At 28.0% G+C, this 21,557-nt stretch overlaps 1 protein-coding gene across 1 annotated transcript; it reads right to left on the bottom strand.

Annotated features, from left to right (window-relative positions):
- Window positions 1-238: 238 nt before the first annotated feature.
- LOC129958717 (gastrula zinc finger protein XlCGF49.1-like) lies at window positions 239-12,973 on the bottom strand. Its single transcript, XM_056071371.1, has 2 exons — window positions 12,765-12,973; window positions 239-2,359 (listed from the first exon to the last, which is right to left on the bottom strand). Exon 2 carries the CDS (start codon window positions 2,237-2,239, stop codon window positions 1,460-1,462), a length of 780 nt encoding a protein of 259 aa, XP_055927346.1. The 5' UTR covers window positions 2,240-2,359; window positions 12,765-12,973; the 3' UTR covers window positions 239-1,459.
- Between the last annotated feature and the right edge of the window lie 8,584 nt (window positions 12,974-21,557).

Below are 21,557 nucleotides of genomic sequence, written 5' to 3'. Positions count from 1 at the left end.
GGTATTAATTGATTTAATTTAATTTAGTCAATAAAATTAAAACTGAAATCCAAAATTTAACACATTTTTAGATGAAGCAAAAGCAAAAGCAATAGCATATAATTTGAATATTTTAGAACGTTTTGCTGAAAAACGAATTCGAAAAGATTATATTCCGAAATAGCAGAAGAGGAAGTTATAGAAACTCCTATAGAGGAATTTAGATGTTATTTTTTAACACTGTAATTAATACTGTTGTTGTAGAGATACAATATAAATTTAAAAGTATTTTAAATTAATCACTGATAAAAAAAGAACTTTAGAAAAACAGTATTTAGAAAAATATCCCCAAAACTTAGTAAAATTTTATAACAACAATGTAAATGAAAACCTAATCCAAGAAATTGATTTGCTACAGGATTTGATTTCAAATAAAAGGGATGTATAAAATGTAGTAAAGGGATGTAAATAATGTAGACATACTGTAGTACACACTTAATTATAATGAATTATTTCTAAATGTATTGACTGTGTTGAAACTTTTCTTTACATCGCCAGTTACTACAACAAGTGCTGAACACTCTTTCAGCAAATCAAAATTAACAAAGAATTGTCTTCAGTCAAGCATGTCTACAGAGCGCTTAAGTGCATTTGCTATATTAATCCTAAAAGAGGCCTTTTTTTTCTAATCATGATACATTAAAATATTTTTCAAGAGTGAGATTGATTTAAGAAAACTGATTCATTTAGTTCATTAGATAGATTTAATTTGATTAATCAATTAATTGGTTAATTAATAATTAAGTAACAAATCAAGATACACTATTTTGTGTGACATAAGGAACAGAAGCATCTAAGTCTTTGCCTTATTGAAAAATTCGTCAGAACTTATTCCAATCTACATAAATGCAAACAAAAATTGAATAATTACGAGGGAAGCATAATTCCCATGGCCCTAGAAAGGGTTAAGCATCGAAAAAAAAATTGCAAAATATTGTAATTTCTCTTAAGTAATTAATAGCAAAAACAAAATCACGCATTAAATAAACATGCAATAGTAATATATGTTCGTGTTTGTAATTTTTTTCTCTGTACAAAAAATTCAGGACCCCAAATGGTTTCTTGAACCCAGGCCTCTTTATAAAAAAATTCCGGCTCTGTTCACAAGAAAAAGATTTGGGTGAATTCGAAAATGCTCATTGATTCGCTAATATTGATTTGGAATTCTTCATTTTAATGATTTTGATAATGTATCTTCAAATCAATCTTCTGACAAAACCTTTTAATACAGACATCACAAGGGAATGGTTTTTCTTTTATATGAGTGATGAAAGTATCTTGAACTCCTTTCCTGAGCAAATATTTTACAGCATAATTCACAAGAATATAGCTAATAACCGGTATGAATTCTATAATGCTCAATTAACTAATTTTTGCTTCAAAAAACTGTTTCCATGCACACATCACAAACATAAAGCTTTTAATCTCTATGAGTTCGATAATGCGAATTTAAATTACTTTTCCAAGAAAATTCTTTAAAACATACATCACAAGAATAAGGTTTTTCTTTTGTGTGGGTTCGAAAATGTAATTTTAAATCTCCTTTCCGACAAAAATTTTTCTTGCAAAAATCACATGCATAAGGTCTTTCTTTTGTATGAATTCGACAATGCTCAATTAAATGATCTTTTCGAGAAAATGCTTTCATGCACGTATCACAAACAAAAGGCTTTTCTTTTGTATGAGTTCGATAATGCAATATTAAACTACATCTAGCAGAAAATTCTTTACAGCATACATCACAAAAGTAATGTTTTTCCTTTGTCAGAGTTGAAAAGGCTTTCACCATTGTATTTTTTCCAGAAATACCTTTATGAATTCGATAATGTTCAATTAAAGTATTTTTTTGAGTAAATGCTTTCATGCACACTTCGCAAACAAAAGGCTTTTCATTTGTGTGAATTCGATAATGCATATTTAAATTACCTCTCGTAGAAAATTCTTTACAGCATACCTTACAAGAATAACGTTTTGCTTTCATATGAGTGCGGAGATGTCGTTTCAAATTCCGTTTCTCAGATATTCCTTTATAACCTACATCACAAGAATAGGATTTTTCTCCAGTATGAATTTGATAAAAGAACGTTAATTGTAAATTACAGGAATTAGTTTGAATCTCAACCTTTGTATCCCCAGCAAATGCTTTAACTGATGAATCACAGGCCATAAGAGCTTTATTTGCCTTTACAGATTTATCCATCTTCTATGCTCTAAAACTTTTTCTTCCAAAAGAATAAGCTATTGAACATTTTCTCACTAAGAGAAATTTTCATCTGTATGGAATCGTTGATTCTCTGCAAACTGGTTATCCTCAAGTCTTCTGAAAAGAAAATGAATTTTCTGTATCATATATCAGTTTTTTTTAACTAAACTAAAATGATTAACATAGACGGAAAATGTTTCAACTTATTTTTGGAAAATATTATAACAAGTTTTCTTAGGAAATACAACAATATTTTCAAAAATAAAAATTTAAAAAAAAAACCTGTCATTATGCAAATTATTCACAAATCTTAAGTATATGGCTTCACGTCAAATCAAATTCATATCACTCGAATATATATATATATATATATATATATATATATATATATATATATATATATATATATATATATATATATATATATATATATTCTCTTTCTGCTATGCAACCAAGAGTTTTTGACTCGCAGTCATAGAAAAATCTCTAAAAATACATAAATCCTTCTTTCACGAGTCTTACAATTGTTTGCTATTTCATAATTTGATGTTTTCCATAAATGTGGGGTGGAGGTAGGAACATGTTTTAAAGAGCAAATAATAAAATATTAGTATTGAATTTCTAATTATTTTATATTCTTTGTGAGCTGAATTTTGCATTTCACGGCAATTGCGCGCACAATGCACAGAAAAGTCATGACATGAAATTAAACGCTAAAGAGAGTCAAGTATAACACTGTCTTAGTATATAGTTTAGTAGAAATTAAATCCAAATTCGCATGTACTGAGTGTTAAATTGCAACAAAATAAAAATGAATCAAATGAAATCATTTCACGAAAAAATTTTAAAATATAAAACTTTGTATAGTGTGTTGAAGCGTACGTATTTATGAAAGTTATTTACCTGACATGGAAATAAAAAAAAATCATTCTTTAATATTATATTTATTTTTCCAACTATTATAAGCGCCGAATTCTGACGAACGCATTTAAAGAACTAATCTCATGAGAAAAGTGTAATTATTTCGTGTTAATTTTTTCAACATGCAATAGCGATAAAATAAAATACTAAACTTAAACTAGAAAATCATCAAAGAACGTAATTCAGTCCTAGATATGTTCAAACACACTTACACAATTTTGTTACATTAGGTTTAAGCCATCTAAATTCGAAATGTTTACCTCATGTAAAACATTTTGATTCTTTTCTAGGGCAAATATTCTTAAAAAAATTCTTTAACATAGCCTGTTTCTTAATTTTAACAACTATAATTTATAAGACATTTAAGAACTAAGTTCAATATCTGAAAGATATGTATATCTATAGTAATAATTATTTAAAAGAATCAAAAATGACCAAGAAAAAACGGTTACTCAAAAATGTTGTCAGTAAATACTTTTAGTAATATCACTCATTGCTTTTTATGTAAAACTGATATAAGTGGAAATACAAGTTAAGCTTGCATTGCATCCAACAACAAAGAGTTCAGTATAATTTACACAAATATATCTCAGAATAAAATACAAGATAGTCATTAATTTTTTTAAAAAAATTCTCCACCTACATAAACTCACGGCGGCGATCCGCATTAAACGGATCGTACAAACTTTCATACTACAGACAAAAGGTGAGACAAATCACGTGACATCACTCGAACACTTGTTGAAAATATTTGAAACCAGTATACAATAATATTGCAAATCACAATAATATCAGTTTTTTTTCATATATACATCTGGTGCCTCTTCCGGGCAGCACACGCAAGTCCTCAGTCTCTTCAAATTTGATACCCGTCTTTTTCAATCTATTCTTCCATAGGGGCAAGATTCCTTCCATTTTGCAAGCCTTTTAAGAGTCGATACTCCCACAATGCAGCTAATCCGTTACTGCAATTCTGATGAAACAATTATTGCCTGATCTTTCTTTTTTAAAGGCATGATAAAGAATAAATTTACGGCACTGACTATTGGCATTTTCAAGTACTCTTAGTTTGCATAATGGCCTTTTCGACATTGCATGGAAAAAAATACTATCTAGTAGTTAAAATTTAAATTATTATTTTGAAGTTTTCTTTTTCTCATAAGTCTCGTAACGAAAATTCTATGAAGTACATCAACCAAAACAGGTTTTGAATAGAGTCACTTTAATTATAACCACACCGCATATTACAGTTTTGCGAAGAACACGGCAACAAAATATATACAAACACTTCAAATGCAATTGCATGCAAATATTATTATCGTAACAAATATTTATTTTATAAATTTTTATAAAAATATTTAATGAATCGATCTTGCTATGGTGTCTGTCATATAGACATACTACTATGAAACAATAAAATAAGACATAAAACAGTTTTTAACAAATATTTTTCCTTTAAAAAAGAACCGAAATTGCAGTTTCCATTTATTCATAAAACATCTCCACAATTACAATAGTATAAAATAGATACAAAAAGGAGATAATCCGAATGTATTTTTTCTGACCGATAGAATTAAATAGCAATAGAAAGTACCATCACAACTAGATAGAAGTTATGAAATATGAACATCAGAAATAGCATTAAATGTTTTAACTACAAAGAAAATTAATTTTGGTTCCTTTTGATTCGCAGTAAGAGAGGGGGAAGGGAGGCGAAAAAGCCATAATGCAAGTCAATATTTCCCGATTAAACATGATATATGCTAAATATCAATAATATATTACAAATTTATAATATCTTGACACATAATTGCTCAAGTTGGTGTATATTTGGCGGATACCATGTCTAGTCAGCCTACTAGCCAATCTAAAGAAATATAACAGCTAACGTAAAATGTAGGATTAAGAGATATGTACGGTTTAGTATACATGTCTTTCAACAAGACAAATTATTCATTATATAGTGAAACCTCAATTAATGTGCATCTTTCATAATGAGAAAATCGCATAACGAGCAAAACAAAATGTAAAAGGTTCCCTTAACGAACTATGTTTCGTAAAACGTGTGACCAGTATACATCACGACTTCACATGCAAGATACTGCAAGTATCTCTTTGTTATCAGTCTGTGTTTAGCGCCTGTTTGTAGAAGTTTCGTCTTTTTAGAAGCGGAATTGTAAAATATATAGTTAACTAAAGGGATTAAAAAAAAAAAAAAAAAAAAAAAAAAAAAAAATGGGAAACGCTTTGATAAGCGTCAAGGTTTCATAACACGATATGAGAAAAAAGAATTTCAGTAAAATGTAAACACAAACATAAGTATAAACAGAAGTTGCATTCTGTGTCGCAGCAGAAGTTGTGGTGGAGATTCCGCCAAGAGAGGAGGATAGCATTCACCTGTCACCTTGTAGGTTATATTGCCAAATACAGGCATGCAGTTTAAATCGTTACTCGGATATTTCGATTGCTTACCGTATATTAACTTTAAGATGATTTTTAAGTTATCACATTTTGTGAATGTTCAGTTCTCCACAGCCGTCCTGAAAAGGTTAAAACTTTTGATGACGAAACTCCTAATCTCTTGCCGATGAGGAGGGGCAAGCACCTTGCTAACGCCGCCTCTGCTAGTACCACTATTATCATCTATCGGTCTTTTCTACAAATTTTTATCAAAAAAGCATTGAAAAAAAAAGATTTCCAAACACTCACTGTTACCTTATGGAACAGTCATGCGAGGCTTGTAAATGAAAATAAAAGCGTGTAACCAATTGGCTACAAAATGCACTGTAGAGTTCAAGAGCTCCACGACTGCTGTACCATGATAAAAATGCAGGAAAGAGTTTCTTAGTGTCATTTGTAAAATTGGCGCAGATATTTGCAATTAAAATTGCAAACTTTCAGTGACTTGAAAAACGGTTCGATCCAAATTTGAAAAATGTATTCTCCTGAATTATATAATGTTTCTACGTTAAGCAAGGATGAAGTGAAATTAAGAGTTACGAAGAACGTAAAAAAAAAGATAATTTAAAAAAATTTCAAATGCTTTATGGGCGGGGGAAATGGGGACATTGAAGGAATCTTTTAGAACGAACCCTTTTTCAAATCAATGGAAGTTCACAATTTCAATCGCTAAAATCTCCGTTAATTTTAGAGAAAACTTCATAAAACTTCTTCCAGTGTTTGTATTATGATATGGCATACATTTTTCCATAGGTATTTTGGGGCGATATCCTTTATTTTTTGTGTTATTTATTATTATTTTAACTTTTTCGTTTTGCCGCTTAAGGCGCTATAACCTATCTCAATAAATTAAGCATAGACACTTCATTATAAGTACACGTTACTTGCCTAGCTATACGAGACGCCAATTTGAATTTGAAAGATCTTACCGAACACCCTGTATATAGGATATTTACTCTCATCATCGCCCAACAGCAAATTTGTAAATCGTTATAGGCATAGAGTTCCGATTGAAAAAAAATATACAGTAATGATGTAAAGAATTATATTTAATGTTATTTCAATCCTAAAAAAACGTCTATAAAAAATTACGAAACCTAAATAATTTTATATCACCTAATTCTGTCAGCCATATTTAATAGAATATTTTTAGAACAATAACATTTTAAACAAATACCTAATTTCCTGCGGTCAAAACTGGTTAAGTTATAAAGCTTCGAATCACATTATTTAAGAGAAATCAACGGCGATCCCGACGAAAGGATAAGTCAATGGATAATCTTTCCTGATAATAGCCGATATTGCTTAAAATAGCGATAATCAAAGCTTTATAATACATTTACAGATTCGGTCACTGAAGAGAGGATTTTTGTTTGAAAGTATTCATGAATATTTTAATATGACTAACAAGATAAAGAAATTACATAAAATTTTAGATTGAGTCGGAGTTTTCTCCCCCCTCTTTCAGCAATACATTTATTGATTAAACTACATAAAATATAATTCTTTCTGATTTAAATAATTTTATCTAACTGGAATTATACAACATCTTTAACGGTTTTGAAATTAGTTTTAGGACCGCGATCAGAGTGAAAAGTTATTTTGTATTTAGGCTATATTCACGTGATATCTACAGAGTGGTAATTTGAAAATAATATATCATATTTTAGTTACCACAAATCGATCTACCTTATTTATATAGCGATTCAATTGCCGCTGGAAGAAGCCATGGGAACGGATGCACTACCGTATGAATGGATCGACACAAATTTAAGCAAAATAAATTACTTAAGGCTTTTCAGACCAAATTAAAAATATTTTTATTTATTAATTCAAATTTTATCAACCATATATACCATCTTTCATTCTTGATCGTTCTACTTTGAATTTTAAACATGCAAATTAAATTTTAATTCTTCAATTATAATGCAGCCAAATCATTATGAAAAATAGCAAAATATAGGGGAAAAAAATACCTAAGAGCAATTTTATTAATTTAAATTATTTTAAAAATTGAAAGTCAATGAAACCTGGCAGTTAAAATTTTTCAAAGATTAAAATACTTTCTATATGAGAAAGCAAAAATGAGGATTAATTATGAGGAAAAAAATATATACAAATAACCAACAATTTTTTTATAGTTCATAAAAATTTATTCTAAAATCAAGAAATCCGTGGTATTAGTATAGAAGAGATTTTTAATGATATGAGTTGGGTGGAATATGAACATTTAAAACACTCTAGACTATCTGACTTTTTTTTAATCCTATTATCCTATTTCCCTTCGGCCATTAGACCAGATATTTAGAAATCTATAGCAATCAATTTTTATGGCTCAAACATAACTTAAAAGAGTTTACAATTTAAAATTAATAGCAACAAAAAAAATTTCTATATAGTTGGTATAGTTATAATGAACATCAGGCTTTAGTGCTTTATTCTCGGCTAACCTTTCAATGCGAAGGTATTCAGATCGTACTCACTATTATATTATATTATATTATATATATATATATATATATATATATATATATATATGCGAAAAATGTTCGTTTTTCTCCCTCACATTCATAGTCAATGGATTTTATGTTTTGAAAGTACTTTTTCATGAGTACAAAAAAGACAAAAAAATAATTTTAAAAAAGATTAAAAATTGGCTCAAAGAATAAACATATTCATTGAAACTGACAAAAATAATGTTATTGATTTCATTATATGTAAAAACAGGTTGCAAAATAATTTAGTGAATTTTTAAAAAAAAATACTACAGTAGCTGTCACTATTGTGAGCATTTCAGGACTTAAGAATTTGATAACATAAACCAATTGATAAAAATAATCAAAATGGATAAAATCAACTATATTTTCATCACATCAAGAAAAAAAAGTGAAAAAAAAAAACTTTACTTCAGGGCTTACTAAAATCTACTTCAAAAATAACAAATGGAAAATCTTTTAATAGTTGCTCAACAACATTTACTTTTTAAAATAGTTCACTTATGTATTGTTTATCATCTTATTTTTTTTATAAAAAAGTTGGCCGACTATGCTGTATGTTAGGTTTCAAATCACCAAATAATTAACTCATTCCTGTATTAGTTGAGTTTTTTCAAAAACATTTGTACCCATTGAAATCATTAGCATTTATTATTTAGTTTTAATTACAAAAAGCCCATATTCTTTTTTTTTCTTTCTTTTTTCAAAATTTTACATGAACAGTCTGAGAAATTTTCCATTGCACCACAGTGTTGTGATGTACTTTTGATAAACTTTCATGCCTATTATAATTTCGACATTGCCTTTAACACTCAAATAGCTCTTTTTTATCCATTTTTGCTTCCCATTGAGTAGCATCTTAGGTATAAGGATGAGATGCTGATGGGTACAGAAATAGTACGGGGTTGACTATCCCCAGCAGATGACAGGACATGCTTCCCATGGGAAGGGTTATATCTTGGCTGGTAATGACTCTTAGGGCTCAACCCTTAATACAATTCCTGCAAATGCTTTTTGGTGGTTTGGTCATTCAGATTTTTACATGTGGCGGGTTAGAGTAGCCAATGAGTAACTTATCTATTTTTGCTTTCATAATTTAACTACAATTTAATTATGGTGTTCAACAGATTTCAAGAAAGACCTGGCAGTATAGCTGTCCATTTAAACTGATTTAAACAGCTCTAGTCTAGATAATAATGTAAATTACATTCAGATGTTTCTTTACAAATCAGGAAAAAATACCATGAATGTCAATCATTATGCTAGTTAAAGATGAAGGAAGGTTCAATTTTCTTCATCAAATTTAATAACATCATATAATGTAGCAATCACACTAATCAAATAGTTTTGAGTACATTTGAATACATTAGTTCAGGACAACAAGATTTTAATAATTTAAAGTAAATGATAATATTTACTGCAAACACATTAAGGACCATCCTCAATATTTATGAATAAAATAGTTTCATAAGATAAAGCATGATGATCAGAAATCAAAATCCTAAGTGTTTTTGCTTCTATAATGTCTCTTAAAAATAATGGTCTTGTTAATGAACTCTATAGTTAAAATACAATATTCAAACTTCAAAATCCAATAAATAAAATGTCATTCCAAAAATGCATCTTCATCAAAAACTTCTCAACGTAACTAGTAATTTAAAAAACAATATATATTTTGTTTTAAGAAGAAATAAATGGAGAAGTTGCAACTGCAGAACCATTTATAAAATTAGAAGAATCGCATCTCTGTATTGTGTTATGGAAATATCATCAATATGTATGTACTTGGAAATATCATCAATAAAATTAAAACAACAACAAATCAAGCGGAAAAAAAATTAAATATATCATTTTAAATATTAATACAAATAATTTTATGAGCAGGAGGAAAATAAGAAGACAGAAATGGAGAAAAATTTATATGGGTTTAGAGTGATATAAGTTGAATTTTTCACATAGATTAATTTACTTAAATTGCATCGCAAGAAAATGAGGAATATATAAATGTCTTCTTGTATTAATTCAGATCTCATCACCTTTTTACCTCATACTAGAAAATCTTTTCATATTAGTTATAAAAATAATACTTCCTTCAGACATGTTCTTGTTGCAAATAAATTTTTGAAATTTACACAAAATAACTTTTTTTTAAAACTGTACAGAAACCCATATCAACCTATTTACCCAAATGTTGATAGAATTTATTAGTCACAGGTTTTCTCAATACAAAGGAGTTTTTTTTTTAATTAAATTAATTTTTCCCTATTTTGATATGAAGATATTCAGACTAATTTCGCTTTATCTAGTTCCCACTTGCACACTTTTTCATGGTATCTCAATAAGATCGCAAGCACTAGTTGAAAACTATTGGCTTATTTCATATTACTGCATACAGCAACCATTAATTGAAAAGTTATAGATTAAATTAAGAAGAAGAAATGAACATGTTAATAAAAACATTTCAGAAAATATCAAAAAGTTAAATACAATATATCCATTTATTACAAAAGTTAAATCTTTTGCAGTTAGTTCCAACAATTGAACAGTTTTGTAATCTTGTATTATTTCTCATTATGTTTATTAAAAATAAAAGAAAGAAAAATGATATAAAAGGGTTGTTTTTTTTTATTTACACTTAATAATAATACAATCACATATACACAATTATATGAAATGATATTCAAGATTGAAAAAAAAAAAAAGGATATATATCAATATCAATCTTAAAAGGAATTTAATTCCACAGAGAAATTATGATATTTTGATATAAAAAATTGCATTGGTTAGAAAAATTTCGAAAAGGCAAAACTTCCTTAAATACAATAAATTGAAACCTCACTTAGCATCTTCTGAAAATTGCATAACATTATGCACCTTGCTTGCCACATATGAATTATACTACTTGCTCAATAACATCATATCTAAACATTATTTAATAGTAAAAGTCCAACATAATTCTATTTATAATATCCTTTTGACATTTTGTGTTTATTCTTCTTGCTCTTTCAAAAGGAATTTCAGTTTAAATCCCTTTAAACATTAGATGATGACTTTGAATTAAAAAGGCAATAATTACCCACATATTACTCCCAATTTAATAAAAAGAGAAAATTGAAAAAAAAAATCTATCAAGAAAGGAGACCACCATTAAACTATCAAATAATAATAGTCAAATGAATTGCTGAAAATGAAATATATATGAACATTTAAATTAGAGATAGCAGAAAGAACAAACTTTTGACCTCAACACCATTTACAATTTTATACATCGAATAAATGATGCTTCTCAGAAACTGCCTTCAAATTTGCTTCAAGTACATCTAGAAAATAGGACAAGCAGATATAAAACTACGAAGAGTTGTATGGCATTTTGAAACGGGTAACAGACTACAACAAATTATAATTCAGGTATTGCTAGTCATATAAAATAGACTTCTGTAGGAGCATTTAATGTGTAACAGATTAAGTCCCATCATTATCATGTTACCAAGAGAATAGCCTAAATTCAGGGCATGTTCTTATAATATCAACAAATAAAACAAGAAAGGAATGTCCGGTAGCAAATATAAATCTAATAATCAAATTTGCAAACAAAACAAAAAAAAATGTTGATAATTCAACACATATTTAATGATATCACATAATATTTGTTTTAAACAATTCTTCACAGGGAGGAAGTAAATAAGGCTTAGAATAAGTTAAAAAAATTATCACGAAAATAAATTTTTTCAGTCCAAATTTGACTGATGAATAAAATATTTCTGAAAATTATTACTGAATTTCATAAACAGAATTTGTTAAATCAGAATTCTAGAGAAAAAAAAATTACTAAGCAAGACACCCTTTCAATGTTCTCAAATTCTTTTCCTTCATAGTGAATATCTATACATTTTAGTTCTTTTACCACATGACAAATTTTTAATCTGACAGATTAAAGGAAACACACATTTTTTTATAGTCTTAAACATCAAAAGCAATGATAAAGGCTTCGACTGAAAATAGCATGCATTTTGATATTTTCTCTCACTTTACAAAAAAAAGACAAAAAAGAAATTTATTATAAAATTTATAGTTTTTTTTAGTTAATATAATTTTATATTATATTTTTTAAAGTCATTAAAAGTGTTTTTATTATAACTATCCAGTATATAATTAAATAAATGAGAAGAACAGAACTAGTCTGGCATTCTCCTTTCATTACAATTGTTTTAAACTTGGACAAGTATTATTCTACACTCATTCAAATTTTAAAAGTGCCTGAAGCCAATAAAGAGAAATTAGCATAATACTGCTCTTATGCTCAATACTTAGATATATGTACTAAATTATCTAAATTTACCAACAATTCATTTAAAAAAAAGGGCAGAATTTATAGTATTCTTTATTTCACAAATTATAGTATATAATGCTTTTATAAATCAGGATGGAATATCATGAAATGCTACATGAAAAGAAAAAAAAAAAATCATTGTCAATCTATTTGTTATAAGCCATATTGAATTTATTAAAAAAGTTCTCAAAATATATATACATTTCTTATTATTAGAAATCAATTAATTTAGAAACAATTAACTTTACAAAATGTAAAGTAAAAAGTCAGTGTAACAAATAAAGCACGAGTAAAAACTTAATTAACATTAAAGTACCTCCACAGATGTCAATAGAATAGCCTTTTTCCCTAAATGACTGTGTTAGTATCAACAAGACAAGGTGATAATATCACTGGCTTCAACGTTACACAGAAACAAAAAAACACTAGAGTTGCTCTTGCTCTAAAAAATAAAATAAAACAAATTAATAATATAAGAAAATGTGACACAAATACCGCATTTTTGTTCTATTACTTTGATCAACAACAACGAAGTAAATTTTGATTGATTGATTGAATTAGAAAATCTGGGATTTTTAGCAGCAAAGGCTGTCATCCCCTCATGCCCTAGAGTAAGAGTTAATAAATAATAAATATCAAAAAAATTCCCAGAACGAAGTGATTGAATAATCAATAATAGAAAATACATAGAGGTGCTATGCTTGAGGGTTCCTATAATAAGTAAAAGAGACGAAGTTTATCTCTTTACAAAGGAAGCGTAAGGATTGAGGGTTTGTGTAGATATTTATAAAAAGCGAAAAAAAGTCACTTCTTAAGTGTACAAAACTGTTGTTTTAACAAAAACAATTCCTGAACAACCAGATGAAGTCATAGTTGTTGAACCAAATGGAGAATTAATATTATTGTAAATTTAATGGCGACTTTTCTTTTTTAAAAAGGAATAATTGGAATGTCAGAATTAATAGGAATTTTATTCCCCGGAGAGAAGATTTTGACAATTTAGTTCGAGACAAAAATTTTGATTTCCAGTTTAATTTATAATTAAACGATTAATTCAAACAATAAAATAATTCATAGTAAATTAATTTTAACTATTTCATTAAAATAAATACCTTGATTGGTAGACTATATAATTGCTTTAAGAAATTAATGAAGAAAACAAGCAAAAAAAAAAAAAAAAAAAGGCATAGCCAAAAATCGAATTTTTGTTTTAAATTGAAATTGAATCCTCATGCAGTATAAGATAAAATACTGTTCTATGTTATTTTGGAAATTTGACTTTAAATCCTGAAATGAATCCATTCATTTATATTTAGGAATAAAATTAGCTGATTTAAAAGGAATCTTTTAACCTGGAATAATTGGTTAATCTTTTAACCTGGATATCACTTGCTGAGTAATACAGCTCATTGATACGCTTAAAACCCACAAAACTTCAATTTTTAGCTTGTTATATAACTATTTAAAATACTAATGCTATAGCCTTTAAACTATTAATTAATTGTGGAAAAATGAGTAAATTGTTGTAACTTTATCAATCGCTTATTGACGAGTGATGATATGTGTTAACATCAAGTAATTGATATCGCTGGTTACAGCACTGAGAAATACTTAATACCATAAAAGTACAATTTTTAATTAATGTGCAATTATATAAAGACAGATATTCTGCTCTTTAGAATTAAATATCTATAAATTCCTTAAAAGAATTAAAATATATAAGAATCAAAAAAAAAATATCATGTGAAAAAGAAATTGAATAATAAATAGGAACTCTTCTAGTTTGCTGTTTTTTAATGTCAAAACTGTCTTGTAGTGCTATAGCTATAATTGGAATACTCTCTTAAGGCAAGGAGATAATTGAGCTTTGATAAAATAAATTAATTCTCTCAAATTTATGCTGATTGAGCCTGATGTATTCATCAGCATAGTTACCTCATTACCTGTTCGAAAGAAAGGGATGGGATACATTTTGTTTTGTTTAACACAGTAGGTTGCCGATATAGCATATTGTATATAGCATATTTGTGTGTGTTAAAATATAATTTTTTTTTTTACTTGTCTTATTGATATCGAATTGATTTTTGTGATGAAAATGAAGGGAAGTTTGTTTTTACAATTTTTTTATTCATGATTGTTTCATCCTAAGTTCATACACTTTTTAGCATGCTTTGATATCTAGCCTTAAGAAAATTATTTCCAGAGCCCATTTAATTGTATAGCATTATATATAGATTGTTTCAAATATTGTAGAGGAATCAAAATTTTTATAATTCATCTAATTTTAAAAAATATGCACTTTTCTTATTAGAATTTTCTAACTGTAAGGTGAGTTCAGCAAGAAATTTGTCCTTACTTTTTGTATCTGGATATTTTTGAGTACATGTAAACCTAATTAACAAGATTTGAAAAGTTATTTATTAGCTTTCAGACTTCATTTAAGTTAAATTTTGAGATATATTCTCAACAAGAATGGATGTGTTTAACTTATAAAAAGAAAATAAATGTCTCAGAACATAAACTTTCTTGATGCAAAAAGGCACCCTTCTCAATGCAGAGATATATCTGCATTAAACTTTAATCTGGACAATAAAGGTGAGAAAAGTTCCTAATAGTTCATAAATTTTTGAATATACATTATGCATGACATTAATTCATTAATTTGGCTCTTTTTAGCTCAATTATAAAAAGTATTATATTTCTTAGGACATGTATATTTTTAATGCAAGATATACAAAAATCATATATGAATGAATGAACGGGAAAACTTAGGTGTTAAAAGGTCCGTATGCATCCTCTGTCGCATATAGTTCTCAATTTTTTTAGCCTGCTAGATGTAAAATGGTTTTGTGCTTCCTTTTTAGTATAAAGTTCCTTTTAATAATAATATTATTAAAAAGAAAATAAAATTGAATTATAAAAAAATTAGTAATATGTAAAACTCTGAATTAAAAAAATGTTTACTTTTTAATTTACATGTACTCTGCACTTTCAAGTAATTTGTAAATTACTTTTTATGTAATTAAAAAAATTTCAATTTTATTAATACTAAATTGCTGTTATAGTAATAGTTACATAGTTCAAATATATATATTTTTTAATTAATATCAATAATTTCCATACATTTTTATTGATTGATTTAGTTGTGTATTATTCTTTAAATTGTATTCAATAAATACAATTCAATATTAGCAATTTGAAATATTTCAGTTATAAATAAATGCAATTTATAAATAACTGACATTTTAAAAACTGGCGGTAACGACATGATCATCATTGTGATTGGAATAAAAGTTACGATTTCAAAAATGGATAGTTTTAAAGTTACTTGTCAGAATGATTTGGTATTTTAGCACAACAATCGTGAGGTAATGGAATTTTGTTTGAAGAAGGAAAAAAAGTTCCAAAATGTGCCGATAAATGGCGCTGTCAGGGTTCGTGCAAGAAATCAGTTTGTATTGATTTATGGCGGCGCTACAATCTTTCATTAAAAATTAAAAAGAGAAAATGGATATGGTACCTCAATTATGTTTGAATAAAAATTCTTTTTTAAATTCAGTAAGTAATAATATTTCTGAGTTAAATAATTTACGCATGCATCTTTTTCCAATAATATTAGTTTAAAGGCAAATGATATTACAATCAGTAAGATTCCGCCAATTACATCTTTCTAACATAGAAAGATGTAATTAAATAGTGTTACTACCACTATGTTAATAAATGCTTCTTTCAATGCTATTTAAAAAGATTGAAGGAGATAGCTATTAAGGTATCAGCCTGGGAGGTGATTGCAGTGTAGTGTGTAGACCGCTCTTTGACGTGAACCTTTCGAGAGATCTTTCCATTGAGTGGCAAGTTGTGTTGACCGCTGCAGCGGCAATAGTGTTGACCGTTCATCATTGGAACGGCAATGGATGTAACGTATAAAAATAAATAAATAAATAAAAAAACGAATAAAATACGTATAACAAGAAAACATAAAAAAAAAAAAATAATCCCACCCTAAAAATACTAACGCAAAGGCCTCCGAGGTGAATACCTTTTGCCGAATAAAGTTATCACTGTTATGATGATTTGTAAATTTTTTATCTGTTACTCAATAAGTCATTTCAGGAGAAATTGTTGCTTTAACATTAAAAATGTTTTAACAAAATATTTTCTCTCCTCACAATTATGAGAATGACATTCCTTTCTTTTTGTGTAATTTATTTTCAATCGCAGTACATGAAACCTTGATTAAATCTCTAGTATATTTTCATTATAGATATTTGTCGTGTTATTAACATGAAATGAATAATTTCCTATTAATATATTGTTAAATAAAAAAAAATGTACTGTAATACTTATGTAACAGCTGTAATTTTTTTCTCAACATAGGCTAAATTTTTTTTTTTTTTTTTTTTTTTTTTTTGATTTGGCATTAAATTTGAAGGAATATTTAAGAAAACATTAACGTTTGAATGCTACTACCCATAAAAAATAATTTGAATTATTTTTGCATAACATTTATATTTTAAAATTACTATATTAATAACCTATCACAAAGAATGTTTAACAGTATTAAAGTATAAAAATACGATTATCATTGTTCATCATTCATTTATTTTGAAATTAATAAATTACTATTGTTACTAATGTAATAATAGTAATAATAATTAGTAATTATAGTAATTAATAAATTACTATTATTACTAATTACCATTTGTGTTGAGAAATGTTTTCCCTCTTCTTTTATTTTTGTATGATGATACAAAATGAAGCAAATAAAAATAAACTCTGTTTATAGTGCATGTAAAAGCAATTATGCGTAGAGATTATTTAGTATTTAATTTATTTTCTTTTAATATAGAATAATCTTTTATTTAATGTTGATTGATCACGGGCAAATACATTTTAATTACCATAATATATATTTGAGATCTTTCTGTGAGGTGCGTGAGTGTGCCCGACTGTAAAAAGGGGTTGGGCAAGCGAACGTGCGACTTTTATTTTCATACGAGCTAAAGTCAGACTTCTGCCCTCAAGCGAAATGTAACCGCCACCAGGCGGCGATGTTGTGAGGTCAGCCTGCGAGCTGTGTGATATATTCTGTATGGATTGTGATCTTGGCGTATTCTGTATGGATTGTGAAGCCTTTAACAAAATTAAAGACGATATAAAAGTATCCAAGTACTTGTGTACATCTGACCACAAAAAAGTACATGAATGCTTTTATTAAGATGATATAAAAGCATCTAAGCACTGTTGTTATACAAATGGATTGTACTCCTGATATTTACCATAAAGAACAAACTTCAGTCGTATTAGGTATGCAAATTTTGAAGAGGAAAGATTAACCATAAAAAATCATTTATAAGATTTATTGAAGTGATTGATGTGACTGGAGAAAGTCCAGCAAAAATTTGAAAAGATTTAAATGAGCGTGATTTATGTGTTATGAATCGTAGCGGACAGGCATATGGCAGTGGCAGCACTATGAAAGGAAAAATATAAAGGTGTACAATCTAGAATAATTGATCCAAATTTTACTTTACAAAACTTTACTTTTATTATACTTTCTTTTACTTTACAAAATAAAAAAAAAAAAACATCCAGATGGGATTTTTTGGAACCGGGTCTCTTCACAGAGAAGGCGGCCTCTGTTAATAATAAAATAGAATATTTAAAATTGATTACCCTTATAATCACAGAGGAAAACTAATAAAAAAAAGAATGCGCTGTTAAATTCGTAAATTTATTGTAACTGAATAAAAGCAGTTGAAGCTACCGTTATCAAATTCAAGAATGGTCGCTGTTAGCGCCGTCTAACCACTAGACAAATCTTCGAAATGTTGCATTCAAAGGAAAATGTATCTCCGGATAAAGCTATTGCAAAATTTATGATTTAAAACATTGTCTAAATCAGCTATGAGTGCGAAAACGAAATGTCTTGCCAACCTGAATTATTTCTAGAAACTGTTTGTTGACAGGCGCTCCAGTTAGATCAAAATAAAATTCAAACTGCATCTTTAAAAAGGTAAAAAGGTTCGAATGATATAAAAGTTATATTAAATAAAGATTAATTATAAATGATGAATTAAAGATAATATTATAAAAGATAAATAAATAATTTTCAAAGATAAATTAACTCGGACATTATCAGACATAATTAAGAAGTTTTATTGGGGAATTTTGCATACAATTAACATTTTTTTGGAGTTTCCGAACTTTGGAATTCAAAAAAGACAGTGGTGTCCTCTATGAAGCGCTTTGTACAAAGTCTATTAACAGTTGTGTTATTTAAAACAGCAATCGGTTTAAAAATAAAAGGTCTTGCCAATGAGTATTAAGGCCTAATCAGACGGGCAAATACCGTCTACGCTTTCGTGGACAGTTTTCCGTTTAAGCCCGCAGGCAACCGGTCAAGAAACATTTTCGTCATCGTTAACTCTTTTCAACCTGCTTGAAAGTGTTGACGATAGTGACGGAAAAATCGTTTGCAAACGAAATTCAACCAATCGTGTATGGCTTTGGTAATGATGTATTTGTCAAGAATGGCACTAGTGACGACAACATGAAACTAACTAATCTCTGTAAAAAATAAGACAAAAAAGTTGTATGGTCGTGTGATAAACAAAAATCGGTTTTGATTGGTTTTATTCATGAAAAACCGGCCTTTTGGAATCAACTGAATATTTATTATTAAAAAAAATGTTATATGAAGAAATTCGTACAAAAATTATCAGTCAATAGTCATCAAAACCACGAAAAATTATTTTGAGAATTAAAAATTTATTAATGTTTATGTCAAGTCTTCTTTTTGTGAAATATATTTGATCAGATTAAATCTTTAATTTTTTTTTACATATTGGTAGAATTTTTGATTATATGCTTTGAATTTCGAAAATATGTAATTAACATCTTCCATACAATTAAAAAATTATTTAACAACTACGCTGATGTGAAAGATAATAAGATTATGCAGTTATTAGATTTTTTTTTTATGTAAACCTGTCATTATTACAGAAATTTAACAAAATTGATGTTACAGCAATGTATCCCAAGATTAATGAAACAAAATTGTTACTAAAAGTAAGTACAAAAAAGTAAAAATAGCAATAAGAAGCCACTATATATTGTAAGTTCCCTGAGTAACATTTGTACGATCAAACGAATATTTATATTTCAGGAAAGACTTGTTTGCAGTGACGGATAAAAGTTAACAGTTTATTTACATTATATTTTTCAAATAATATTTTGGGTATAAACACCAGAGTAAAACAGAATTAATTCATGAAAAACCGGTTTTAAAACAAAACATAAATTTCAAAAAGATTATTATTTTAAAAAGATTATCATTATCCGGAACTTAATTTCTCAAAAAGATTAATGTTAAAGGAGTTTAATGTTTCTTAATGAGGAGTAAGAAATTTTGCAAAGTATGGAGCTAGTCAATAAGAATTCATCAGAAATTGGAAGTGCGGCGTAAATATTACTGTCACAAAAACAAATTCGAACAGTGGATTCTTTCAAACCATACAAATTAAGTGACGCCAGGTCTTCGTCGAAATATTGAAAACTGTATCGAGGAACAATACTCATAATAAGAAATAAATAGAATATGAGTTGTCGATAGTAATTTTTTTAATTAAAAATTTTTTGTATCCAAATTAATGAAAAAGGAGTAAACTGAATTATTTTAACAGAAATATTAATTATTCCTTTTAAATGGCAATTTGATTATTAATAATAAAATTATTCATTTAATTCTCGCTTATGGAATCTTAATATTAAAAATTTATTCTAAAAAAACTGGGCTGTAATTCAGAATCCGTACCACTTCCGAGAATGCAGATTTTCAGAACGAGCCGATCTAGCTATAAACAAGAGATAAAATACGTCGTTTTTAATATGAACGTCGTGATGACCTGCATTTTGAGAATATTAGCTTTTGTTTCAAAAGCTTTAATAAGAGGTTACCATTTACAATGAAAGAGAAACATGGACTGTTGCTAGGTGATTTTATTTATAAATCATATCTTTTATTTAAAAAGTGGTAATATATACAAGCATTTTAACTCTTTAAAAATAACATTCTGGACACTAAGCAAAAATTTAAATATCTATTTAATTTGTATATAGACAACTTGTTCCAACACACCTATTTTGCCTTTCATTGTTTTGAGCATCAGGGGATCAAAATAATAAAAGTCAGCAAACTTCAGTTAAGTATAATGAAGTTGCACCCATTCGCCTTCGGAGTTTCATCAACGATCGTAGCGGCCTCTTACTGAGAGACTGCAATTTAGCATTGTGTATCTTGGGTTTTCAAAGAAAAACAATCTGGAAAAACCCTTTTTTTATATTCAGAATAAACAAAATGAAATTTTATTTTTATTACTGGTATATTGTATATATTCCTGCTAAACTTCGTTGAACATTATGTAGAATATATCAGCAAAAGCTGAAAACTAGGTGCTAATATATGAAAGTAGTGATAATATATCGCGCATTTCCTTCTCATTCTATAGGATTACAAACGATAAACTAGTTAAGTTTGAAATACATCTCGAATTCGTTTCGAATATCACGCGGGAAACCCATCACTTTTAGTCATCGGCTGAGGGTAAGAATTTGCCGTTTGTTGTAAAGCGAAGCGAAATGTAACAGCCACCAGGCAGCGGTGTTGTGGCGCCAGCCTGCGAGTTGCATGATATATTCAGTACGGATTGGGATTTCGGCTTTGCCGTGTGATTTTTATAAGTGTATCTGTGTTTGTGTCGTCCATTTGTCAATAAACGTTATGTGTCTGAAAAACCTTTGAACTTATTTTGACTTAAGTACCCCGCATCTGGTAGATGCAAACCTATATTAATTTCTGAAAGATTTTATGTTTAGTTTGGTTTCCGAACACTCAGGGTGCTCAGGGGTTTTTACCCTCAGAAGCTACTGCACCCCCTTTCCGTGGTAACGCGGACATGACATCATCATCATGTATTTGAGAAATTATTTTAAATTATATTTAGGTGTATGTTATTTTAACTATACTAAGACCTTTAAAAGTTTGTTTCTATCAACCACAAATATATTAGAAGCATGCATATATGAAAAAATTTAACTAATTCTGCTT

The sequence above is a fragment of the Argiope bruennichi genome, chromosome X1 (assembly GCF_947563725.1).
Source record: "Argiope bruennichi chromosome X1, qqArgBrue1.1, whole genome shotgun sequence".
Lineage (NCBI taxonomy): Eukaryota > Metazoa > Arthropoda > Arachnida > Araneae > Araneidae > Argiope > Argiope bruennichi.
This window is presented reverse-complemented; position numbering and strand designations above follow the sequence as displayed.